This window comes from Melanotaenia boesemani, chromosome 23, assembly GCF_017639745.1.
Source record: "Melanotaenia boesemani isolate fMelBoe1 chromosome 23, fMelBoe1.pri, whole genome shotgun sequence".
NCBI lineage: Eukaryota > Metazoa > Chordata > Actinopteri > Atheriniformes > Melanotaeniidae > Melanotaenia > Melanotaenia boesemani.
This window is the reverse complement of record NC_055704.1, coordinates 6,802,099-6,814,626: the sequence shown is the minus strand read 5'-3', so window position 1 is coordinate 6,814,626 and position 12,528 is coordinate 6,802,099. Positions and strand designations below refer to the sequence as shown.

Here is a 12,528-nt window from a genome sequence, read left to right as displayed (position 1 = left end):
GGATCCTTCTGTTGGCGTCCAAATCTTACAAATTCGACTAAAGGGTGGAGCTTGACACAGTGCAGTCCATTGATTGGTCTAAAGAATCATCACTTCCTGTGTAACTCTTCAAAGAGAAGAAAGCAGGATCAGCTCCGTGTTTAAATATATGGTGGATTTTTTTGTTGTTTTAAAGTCAGAAGACAAGAAGAAGGAAAGACGAACAGCTGGATGTCCACTGTTCTCCATATCTGTGTCATATTCTTCTTCATTAGGATTTTGAGAAAGGTATTGCACCGCTAGCACCTAGCTGACACATCTACGGCTATCCAGCTTATACCCCATCTACCAGGAAAAGGTACGGTTGGCTGTAGAAACATAACAGAGATCAGGGTTTACTGCACCAAACCCCTTGGTGGAAACGGGGCTAAAGTTAGCTGTTGACCTTCTCTTGGATGCTTTACTCTCAAATGATGTCGTTGCAGTAGACTTATGATATGTTAGCTTCACCTGATAGAAGTGTAATTTATTTTCATTAATTTCCTAAAGGAACTCAACACAGGACCTTTTGCTGGTTCTTATCTTTAATTCTGCATGTTTTGTACTCCATTAGCATCAAATCTCACAGCAGATACTTTGTAGCAGAGCCTTTTATAGCCGTTGGTAAACAGCTTGGTAAGCTAACACCCCATTTCCACCCAGGGATCCTGTTCAGGATGGAACAGTTTAGTCCGGGTCTGTAAATCCTGATCTGTGGTGACCTTTTACCGGGTAGGGAAGTATTAACTGGATCCTGAGAGATGCGTCAACACAGTAATAGCATAACGTCCTAGCAGCGCAACGCCTTCCTAGAATTATAACCAATAAGAAAATTTAAACATGGAGCTGTTCCTACTTTGTTCTTATTGCTGATTCACACAGGAAGTGACAATTGTTCTGACCAATCAACAGATTTCTGTGTGTCAAGCTCCACCTTTTAGGGTCAGATCAGTAAGATTGGGACCCCAGCAGAAGGATCCTAAAAAAGTATAACGAGTTGGATCGGATTTTCTTGCACCGTTTCCAGTTTTTTTTTTGTTTTTGTTTTTTCTTTCTTGTAGAAAAAAAGTGTCCCAACTTGGACCCGTTGATGTAAAAGGGGCCTAACAGCAACTTGTGGTGATGGGTCATGGTGCCTTCACATCACACCAGATGCTGGTTAAAACAAGACAATCACATATTGAGAAGGTATTTGATTTCTTACAATTGCTATTTCTTACCACCTAAAGACCACTTTTCTGCATTTTCTGAGAGCTGAAACCTTCCTGAACAGCTCCATAAGTGAGCCACTACTGTTTCCTCTCAACATCAGCAATAGCATTACAATCAAGACAAGCTACAACAACATAGGTCTGCATTATGATCTTTTTATTGATTATTCTGCTTTCATTAGCGTGGGTGGTCAAAATCGTCATTAAACCTGAAATTCGAAACTGAAGTTGCTTGGCTCTTATTTATCCAGCCCAGAGTACCTGCTGCTTCTATCTGGTCTCCCTTGTTTGATTTACTTATTATATTATCTGACGCTGAATCATTTGTATGATCCAGGTCTGAAACGTTTATTTTTATTCAGTTAATCCTCCGATTATTATCCCAATTCCAAATTGAATTACATTTCCTTTAACCGTTTTACTAATCAGTGCTGTGAATTTCCGTTTGTTTGAACATCATGAGATGACTTTGTAAGCCATCGTACTGCATGCGTGTCTCAGTGTGAACATGTGAAACACAGCTGCATCATTTTTAAACACGTCTTATCTAAAACTGATGGACTTCCTCTCACTGAAAGCACAGTCTTCTCTTCTCAGGCCACTTTTAGATATTTCAGGAGGATTATTGAGTTTAGTTTGCTGCAAAGCTTCTTAGTAGTTTACATAATAAAAAGGAGGATGGAGTAAAACTTTAAGATTGATGAGCACGTAGTTTGCGTTTTGTAATACAAGATGGTCTGGAAGTAGCACCTTGTGAGGTTTGGTTTGATGAGTGGAGTTAATGGCTTACATTGGTTTATCCCGTTTCATAGGAGAGTTTAAGGCTTCAAATTTAAACTATGATAAGATTTATGCAAATTTATTAATAATGAAAGATTTAAACAAAGAAAGGATAAGTCGTTGCATGTTAAGATATAGTTTGAGTGTTGTTCACTCCTTCAATTTCAGCCTGTCTTATGTTTCCATGGTTTTTTATGTATCTCAATTTGCATTAAGAATTAAGAATTTCAACAATAAAAGTAATAAATTGAAATCGTCCAACCAGTTAAATGTGAAAGACTTTTTTCCAAGTATCATCTAACTGTGAAACTTTTTGTTTTTTCATTGGGAATTCTGTAGATTTTAGAATTGGATTGGATAGATTTTCGGTAAAGCTGGGAATTTTTTGAAAACACAATAAAAAAAAGACACAGATCCAAAGAAACTGTATTTAGAAAATGGAAACAAATATAGAATTTTATGCAGCAACACCCTGAAAAATAATTGTTAAAGTCAAGCACAGAATTAAAACAATTAGAAAATAAAATGATCAAATCAGCAGGTTAATTAGTGACAGGTGAGGGTGCCAGCAATGGGTATAAAAGCAGCATCCACCAAATTCTTTGGTTACAGTCACACAGTAAGGCTTAATGCTCAATTAAAACCTTTTACTTTGATCCACTTTTTTTTTCATGACGGTGTTCACATTATAATTTAAATGTGACCATCATGTGTCATACATTTATGGCCCTAAATTGAACTGCATGCACATAGGAAAACATAACATCACATGCAGTTCAGTGTGTTAATGGAGGTAAATATGGATGTTACACATGTCAATTTCTAAGCTGTTGTGCAAACGAAGCTGACAAATTTAAATCCATTGTGATGTCCATATGATGCAAACAGACATCAGTGGGAAATCCATCGTTAATACTTATTTAGGACCAAATATGAAAATGTTCTGTGTCAGATTAGTAAAAAATGGGATTGTGCTGTGCAGACCCATTTTATGACTGTTCAGTCATTAGAAGATCAGATAGAGTTGCAAATGGGCAAAGAAATTGGATTTGACCCACTTTTGCCACTGTGCCAAGTTCCATCAGAAAATCATCAAAATAATCTTTTCAACACAAAATTTTAAAGAACTTCGGTCTTCTAGCACTGTGGGACTGCTCTGTTTGCTACGTGAGGGAACGTGTCTGCAATGGACCAAATTACACACCAAAATGATGTAGAAGACGGAGGAAATGCTCTGAATCCATCTTTAGCATAGAGCATAAATGGGCCTTTAAAGTTGGTAAATCATTGTGTTCTCTTACATTGTCTTCACACCTGTTTAGAGTTGTCTTAGATTTTTTTTTAAAAAATAAAGAAGGGGAAACAAAAGAGTAAAACACTTTCTGATGTTTATCAACAAAAATTAGAAATCACTGACAAAAACTTTGAAAAGATCTAACTGAGATTTCTGTTCCAGGCAAATCGGGCGAGCCGGTCTACTCTCCGAGTCACAGCGGCTCTCAGACGACATCGCCCGTCACCCTGCCGCCACTCCGCAACAACAACCACAATCCTCTGACGGTACGAACACATGCAGCAGCAGCAGAGCATCATGGCTACTGTAGGAACTTTCATCTTTGATCTTTGCTACAGTCTGCAGGCTGTAACCGAAACTCGCAGGGTTACTTGGTTAGAGAAAACCATCAGGTGCCTCCTTCCTCAACTACAGCACATTCTGAACTTTCCTAGAACATCTTAACCTGACATCTAAGTGAAGGCTACCGGACCCACTTTGGTTTCTTGAAGATGTGTGAGCTCACATGTGAGAGGCTTTTTCATCTCCGACCGACTGCTGTGAGTTCCAGGCATTTAACCTCTTGTGGTGTCTGGAAGGGGGGGTTGTAAATGCCTGAGACTCCACACCAGTCAATTAAAACCGAAGGGTTTCATAACATCTTAAGGAAACCCAGTTACTTTGTTTATCACCAGGAACAACTGCAGCAGGATGATGGAGAAGCATAACAGAAGAGCTTCTTGGCTCAGATGAGAGTTCTTGTTTTTTTTTGTTTGTTTTTTTATGTTTGAAGAGTAAAAGTCTGTAGAATCTTTTGGTTTTAGGTGCTTTAGATGATGATTAACAAGTTACTTGTTAAATGAGTAGTTTGTTTTCTGCAGATTATATTTAAATAGGGAGCACAGAATAGTCATCGTGTGTCTGGGGTTCTTTTTATTTTGTCAGCAGACAAACCGCTGATTGGATTCATGAGAATCAGTAAACAGATTATCAGGGAACGTCCTGATCAGATCTGCTTGTTACGGCAGCTGTAAGCTTCATGCACTTTTTTATGTCCTCCTCAATTTGCTGTTTGCTGTCTGTTTCCCGCCATAACCACAGCTGGGTTTCACTTTTCCTTGTTTTATTGATCAGTACGAAACAGTCAGCTGTGGTTAGCATGTTAGCCTGCTGCTAACTCTGTGAACCCTGAGCAGCAGCTTTGTGGAGCGTTCAGCTGTAGCCACGAGGCTAATAATAACCTCCTGCTCCGAGATGCTTTAAACAGCTGATTGGTTTATAGGCTGCCATGAAGGGCACACACACAGGAACAATGGTGTAAAAGGACTGGTGCAGCATGGTTTTACTCCACTACAGTGAGTGGTTTGATAGTTGCAGGTTTCTTATTGTATAAAACAACCACAAGCAACAAACATCAAAGATTTTAAATATCTGAATCAACATTTCTAGAAGTTTTCATTAGTTTTTGTTGTTTTATTGGTTGAAAACTGCTTTACAAATGTGAAGTAACTCATTCTTTCATTCATTATGTATGTGTATTTGCTAAGGTAGAGGTGGAGTTTTAGCGTGATTTGACCAATAAACTGGACAACTTCCTTCATCCCAGTATACATTAACAGGAAGGGAAATGGTTTATCGACTGGGTTTCTTCCTGTTGTCTGATGAACAATTAAGCTACCGGTGAAATGGACTTTACCGCCCTGCACATTTCCTACAAACTGAACACTGGAGCCACAACTGAGAAGCACTCCATCAGACTCTATCTATGGTTCTGGTCTTATTCAAAGGCTGACAACTCGTGCTGGATGGGTTCATCCAGAAACTGTTTTTTACTTTTGCTGGGAATGTGGTGCAGCTGGAATTTGTTGTGTAGTTGCTGCACCACTACACATGGCGCTGAGCAGCTGTGTTATTGGTTCCAGTTATAGAGGAGCAATGTTTGCTGACAACACTCACCTGAGACTGTGGGGGGCTGTAAAAAATAGTCCACTTTCAGCTAGAAATGTCAGTTATACATTTTCGATTTTGTCAAAAAAATAAAAACAATTTTGTAATTATCATGATTATTATGCAGGAATTAACCTCCCAACGCTATAAATCACATAAACACTCCTTATATGTCTTTAAGTTTTATTTATTTTTATCTTTTGATGCAAGGATTACAAAATATTGAAACAACAGGAAAGTAAATGAGACTAAACCCTGTCCTGTGTAAAAGAATAATTAAAGCCTGCATTCATTTACAGTGGTCCCTCTCTATAACGCGGTTCACCTTTCGCAGCCTCGCTGTTTCGTGGATTTTTGCATGCTTTTTTTGTTTGTTTTTTGTTTTTGTTTTTTACAGTGTTTTTTACAGTGTTCTGCGTCCTGCGGTTTCATTTTATAATACTGGACTTATTATTTTTTTTTTTTACATAGTTTTGAACTGAGGGTGTTTCAACAAGAAAGAAAAGTGTGAAAATGTCAATGCTTGTCTGAGAACAGTGTATAAAGTGTGTATGAGGGGTTTTATAGCCTTATACCATCTGTAATAATTGTAAAAAATGAAGCCGACTACTTCGCGGATTTCGCTTTGCGTGTTATTTTTAGAACGTAACTCCCATGATTAACGAGGGACCTCTGTACATGCATTTATCTTTACTTTAGCATGAAAAGCTGCTGTTTACCTGTAGATGGTGAAACATGTTTAGTGTCTTTCCTCCTTTCTCTGGAATTTTTCTCTGGAACAGGCAGGTGAGCCAACCTCCATAATTAAACCTTGGTATTTTTTTTTTATCTATAACCAAACAAAGAGGACTTAATCAGTTTGTTTGGAGGGGACAACTCTTCTTCTGCCGTACTGTCCCACTTTATTTTAAATAATTGATGGCAGCAGATCATTTTACTGATCATGTCCAGGTGTTTTCAGGTGTTGTTGCTTCTTTTGCTCTTAAGTCACTGTAACCAATGACAACACAAACACACGCACACAAAACCGACCACAGTGTGTGTGTGTGTGTGTGTGTGTATTTCATCCAGTTCTCATCTTGCGTGTTAAACCAAGGCCACAGCAACATGTTGCCGTGTCGTTAGGGGCAACGGCAGCTCTTTGAACTGGGCCGCTGTGTGTGTTTGTGTCACAGCAAACTGAAACCATATGCACCTTCATGAAAGGACCCAGGTGTGCTGGTCACCACGGCAACGGGGAGTGACTCAATGAGCAAGATACACTAGAAGAGAGAAAGATGTTCATAAATAAAATCTGGTCATTGAACTATCAGTATTTGAGCGAATTAATTAATTAAATGCAAATTTGTTAAATTTTTTTCCCACTGAACATCTTTCTGATGATACACAAACAGAAAAAGTAAAGCGTGCACGCACAGACACAAAAATGTTAAAAATAGAAATATCAGTTCCTGAAGAAAAATCCTATCACTTTAAGAGTCATTCATGCTTTTCATTTTAGGGTTTACTATTGTTGTTGTGTGGGCTAAAAATAGCTATTTTAAGCCATTTGACAAATTGGCACCATTTAAGTGGCACTTTGTACATTCCTGACCTCAAAAATATGTGTTTCTGACAGTGACATTTATTATGTATGCATGGAGCTGTCTGTGCCCTGCAGCATTCCTGAGCCGAAAAACTGCACTTCACTACTTTTTACTGTCCCAGAGCATCACTTTACTGCAGCATTTTGCTTTACGGCAACTGGACACCAACACACTGGCCATTTTAAACACACACCATGGCTGATTCTTTAAGTAACACAGAAGACATTATAAGAGGAGGACGAAAAGAAAAAGGGACAGAGGAAGACAAGAGTCAACATTGGACTGGGTGGAGAGACCTCAGAGAAGAGACAGGATGCATCATCGATGCTGAATTAGCTGTTGTTAGTTAGAAAATCTCAGAGTTCAGTAGTGTGGCCTTAGATCATATTTTAGCCTTTTATAGTTTGCAGCACAAGTTCAGAAAAATGTTTTAATTGTGCTAATTTTCAGGCATTTCTCTATGGAAGGAGAAAAATTATACAATGAAATACATAAATAACTTTATATCTTTTTTTTTTTTTAACAATTTAGTTGATTGTAAAATTCATTCAATTAATAATTAGGGATTTAATAAATTAATTAAGAATTTATTTACTATTTTTATTAATTACATATTTAAATAATACATTTTAAATTTGATTCATTATATATGCATTAATATTCAATATTAAGTAATTAATGACACACAAGTCATTTAACTACATTTATTTATTTAATGTGTTTATTTTCAATTTTAATAAATTTATGCAGTTATTCCTTTTTTTATTAAATGTGTTTTTTCCAACTTCAGTAAATAAATTACATATTTAAGTAGTTATCAGCAAATTTATTTATTAATTTATTTTTTATTGAATGTGTATTTTATAAATAATGACAAACTGAAGTTATTGGTAATAATTATTTTTTATTAATAAATAAATGTTCTGTGGGTTATAAAACTTGACTATTGCTAATGTCAATAGTCTGTGACTCCCGGCCACCGAGGCTTCATGTTTGTACATCCATGAATAGTAATCGCGCATTTCTTACTGTTTTCCAACAGGGAGGCTCTAAGGCCGCCATGTCGGACGCCGTCCAGCTGTCGTCGCAGTCGCAGGTCCATGTCACCCAGCTGTACGAGGACAACACCAACAAGCGTTCGGTCCTGACCTCTCAGCCCAATGGCCTGGCTCCGCTCAGCTCCACCCGGCCAGGCCTGCCACTGCCGGACCGACAGACCTCGGCGTCTGAGCCCGCCCACCACCGCCAGAGCAGCGCCACCTCCAACAAATCAATGGACGGCAAGACAAAGCACACCCCCCTGACCCCTGAGCACGCCATGAAGCAGTTCATGTCCAAAATGTCCTCGTTCGAGCACCACGAGGTGTTCAGCTATCCCGAAGGTGAGTCGTGTGGATCAACGAGAACATTGTAATTGACAAACCAGTGATATATCAGTTTTAATCTGTTGGGCTTGTTGTTGTTACGTCTCCTCAGTGTATTTTATCGGTCCAAACGCAAAGAAGAGGTCAGGGGTTCTGGGCGGAGCCAACAATGGTGGCTATGACGATGATCAGGGATCCTACATCCATGTCCCACATGACCACATTGCATACCGCTACGAAGTCCTCAAAGTCATTGGCAAGGGCAGCTTCGGACAGGTACAACTACCGCAGCCAGAACTGCTGATGCCTTTATCCTTCTGAGACCTGAGCTTTAGTTTGATTTGAGTTAGAGATTTCTTCTAGCTATTTGGGGTTAAGAGGAACCAATAAATAGAATTTTATGATTTATGATTATATTTTTTAAGACTATAAATATTATATATGATGTATATAAAAATATAATTTTATACTTTTTGTTTAAAAACAAAATCTGTTTTGACACGACCAGATGAAAGTTTAAAGACCCATTTGTGCTTGACGCAGAAGACTGATACGCAGACGAACATTGTCCGTCTTCTGTGTCGATTGCTCTTGTAATTTTGTCCGTTTTCAAGGAGCTTAGCTATTCGCCGCTTCAAAACAACTTTACAGCGATGCATTGCCGCCGCCAAACAGTGTCTGAAACTGACATCAGATCCTAGGAATGAACTCTGAACTTAGCATTGCCCCCTAGTGAAGAAATTGACTTAACAACCATGGCAACGCATAACACGCATGGAAGTAAGAGGATGGCGACGGATGACAATGTTTGAAACGAACATCACTATTTACGTACGTAAAAGAGCATAAATGGACTCTAAGTGTTCAACAGGTTCCAGTTACACAGAATTTAGTATTATGGTGCAGAAAACCAAGTATGGGATGTCCTCGTATGAGAATGCTAGGTCTCAGGAGGCTATATTAGCTCGTGTCATGTCCAGCCGTTTGTGCTCTAACTGACCTTTTTTTAACTTTTTTTATTTTCATGGTAGATTTGAGTCCCTTTGTTTTCATATTAACTCTCTGGGTAATTTTATGTATCTTTTAGTTGATGTTCTCTGTAGGGGTCTTCGGTTACAATTTTCAGTTGCTTTTAGGCTTTTTTAACATTCATGGTAATATTTTCTTGTCTTTTGTTTCCATTTTGTGGTTGGTTTAAGTCCCTTTTATTATCATATTTTATTTAATCCTACTTGTATTGATATCTGTAACTAGTGATGGGTAGATGAGGCCTCGTGAAGCATTGCGGCATATTACACAAACTGTATTGATACTGTTCTGGTACTGTGTCACTGCGTTGCTCAATCATGGCACCTGCTGGATCTTAAATATCATTACAGGCAACTTAGTTGAGATACTCAACTGACACTTACCTGCGTCAAGTTTATTAAATGACACCTAGTGTCATTTAATAAACCACTCTGGTTGCGCCATCACCTGTCTTTAAAATTGATCTACTACTTTAAAAGCTTGCAGCTGTGCAGAACAGAAGCTGTGTCTGCTCTCTGATTGGACGGCTTGATTAGTCAGCATCCAATCAGATAGCAGACAGGAAGCTGTAATGAACGTTAAGCAGACTTCGAAGTGTGTAGACTACGGAGGACACTCTGTAGCCTCACACTTCGAAGTCTGCTTAACGTTCATGAAATGGGACAGCCTACCTAGCCTAGAAGAATTTCCCATAGCAACAACACAGGGCGTTGAATCACTTAAACCTCTGAAATTACTCGTAGGAAACGTTAGTAGGCGCTGAACACGGAGCGGCAACACCCACAGTAAAAAAAAAAAAAAAGTACACACTTCATTAACCCTTAAAAGTCATTGAATATCAAATATTACCGAATTTTAATGTCACCATTTAACAAACATGCTTTAATGTACTTGATTTTGTAACGTATATACTAAAGTGTAGTTAAAAAAACTTACTTTTTTTTTTAAATAAAACTTTATTTAAACTTAATACGACTCTTCTGAGGTTGCTGATTCGCCACCGTCCTGTGCGCAATGAATTGTGGGAGAAAAGAGGCCGTGAAGGATGCATCACCAGCAGCCTTCGTTTGAGGCCAAACGAAGTGCGGATGCGAAGGGTGGATTCGGAGGGTCCTTCAAATTCTGTGAATTGGGACAGTACTTCGCGCACCGCGATAATGTATGTGGCCAACGAATCCACACTTCGAAATTTGCAGACCCTGAATTGGGACACACCCTTAGTCTCATACGCAGTTTTGTGCTTCACATCTGTGGACAGGATGTTTGTAAAAGAACTTGTATTATTTTCCACAAATACAAATCTTTTTACAACCATGCAAATTCTTTTCTGCACATTCGCAAACTTGAATTTTTTGGGCAGATTTTGTTTTTCTTTTTTTTTTTTTCAGGATGACAAACTTCATTTACAAATACAAATACTACTGAAAATGTGAGGTTATCTGCAGCAACAGCTTAGACATCATCAATTATGCTGCTGTTCCACATGCAGAATGAGTGTCCCCGCGTCCTTCCATCCTCAGAAGTTTGAACTTACAAGACAAACTTGTCATGTCCATATTAGCATGTTTACCAGTATGTTAGCGTACATAGTATAGAGAAACAGCCTCATTGTTTTCATATTTACTCTCTTTGTACTTATTTTCTTTTAGGCTATTTGATTTTTTTTTATAGTTTTTTGTTGTTGTTTGTAAAATAGTCTCTCTTTTGTTTTACTGAGGTTTATTGTCATGTGTTTTTTTTGTTTATATTTAGTCTCTTGTTTTCTCTTGTGTTTATTTTGCCTTGTTTAGTTGTTGTTGTTCCACTTGCAGTTATTTTTCTTCTATATGATGATGTACAGTATCTCCTTTTTTCTCTGATTGTTTGTTGGGTTTTTTGTTGTTATTTTGTCTTTATTTAGGTTAGAGTTTTTAGTCTAATTTTGGATTTTTTTTTTTTTTTAAATTCATAGTCATTTTTTTATCTTTTGTTTCATTTTGTGGTGGATGCGAGTGTCTTTGTTGTCATATTTAGTCTTTTTGTGATAATTTTAAGTCTTTTTGAGTTGTCGTTTTCCTTGTAGTTATCTTTCCTGTCTCTTTATTATTGTTTTTGCTATTTTTTTGTCTATTTTTGGCTGTTCTAAGGTTTATGGTCATTTTCTTGGGTGAATTTTCTGCTCTTTCTTTATAAGAGTTGTTTAATCAGAAATCTGAGGACCATTATTGTTTATGACACATACAAAAACACACATATGCTTTTATTAAAATGAAATCATTTCTGTTACCGTCGTTTACCTGCAGCTCTGTTTTGTCATTTAGCTCCAAACAAGGGTGAAGTGAAAAACCCTCTTCACCTGAGTATATAGAATTTTAATTTCATTACCATCTGATTAAAGAGGTTAAAGATTTATGAAAGCATCACATTTTTCTCTTTTCTGCAGGTGGTGAAGGCCTTCGACCACAAAACTCAGACCCACGTGGCCCTGAAGATGGTCCGCAACGAGAAGCGCTTCCACCGGCAGGCGGCGGAGGAGATCCGGATCTTGGAGCACCTGAGGAAGCAGGACAAGGACTCGAGCATGAACGTCATCCACATGTTGGAGAATTTCACCTTCCGAAACCACATCTGCATGACCTTTGAGCTGCTCAGCATGAACCTTTATGAGCTCATCAAAAAGAATAAGTTTCAGGGCTTCAGCCTCCCGCTGGTCAGGAAGTTCGCCCACTCCATCCTGCAGTGTCTGGACTCACTGCACAAAAACCGCATCATCCACTGCGATCTCAAACCCGAGAACATTTTACTCAAGCAACAGGGACGCAGTGGCATCAAGGTTAGACCGATGAGTCATGGAGCAGGAAGTACCTTCCACTGCTTTAAAGACCAATAAAACATCTCTTTTCCTGGTTCTCCTGCAGGTCATAGATTTTGGTTCCAGCTGTTACGAACATCAGAGGGTTTACACCTACATCCAGTCCCGGTTCTACAGAGCACCAGAGGTTATACTTGGTAAGAAAAAATAGTCAAAGGCAAAATACAGTATTGTATGTAGTGGAAGTGTCTGTTTGCTGCTTTATTAGTTGATTCAAAATCACAGGAACTGTATCCAAATTTGACTTAGAGAGACTTATTCATGCATTTCTCTCTAGAAGGTTAGATAATTGTAACGGCTGTTCACTGGCCTCTAAACATGCTGGAAGAGAACTGCAGTACATTAACAATGCTGCTGCTTGAGTCCTGATTAGAGCCAGGAAATACGACTATGTTAGTCCAGTGCTCAATTCTCTGTACTGGCTTCCTGTCGCTCAGAGAATAGACTCTGCTTGTCTACAAGTCCTTTC

General features: G+C 38.4%; 1 protein-coding gene across 5 annotated transcripts in view; it reads left to right on the top strand.

Moving 5' to 3' along the window:
* Positions 1-12,528, top strand: part of dyrk2 (dual-specificity tyrosine-(Y)-phosphorylation regulated kinase 2) — a 37,817-nt gene that overhangs the window by 15,621 nt on the left and 9,668 nt on the right. For 4 of the 5 annotated variants that reach the window (XM_041977509.1, XM_041977513.1, XM_041977510.1 and 1 more), the window contains exons 2-6: positions 3,466-3,569; positions 7,858-8,197; positions 8,292-8,455; positions 11,631-12,020; positions 12,106-12,196. In XM_041977509.1, coding sequence (XP_041833443.1) covers positions 3,466-3,569; positions 7,858-8,197; positions 8,292-8,455; positions 11,631-12,020; positions 12,106-12,196 — 1,089 coding nt within the window. Of the gene's footprint in view, positions 1-1,187; positions 1,207-3,465; positions 3,570-7,857; positions 8,198-8,291; positions 8,456-11,630; positions 12,021-12,105; positions 12,197-12,528 lie in introns of those variants that run through there. The other variant, XM_041977511.1, reaches the window with a different exon arrangement.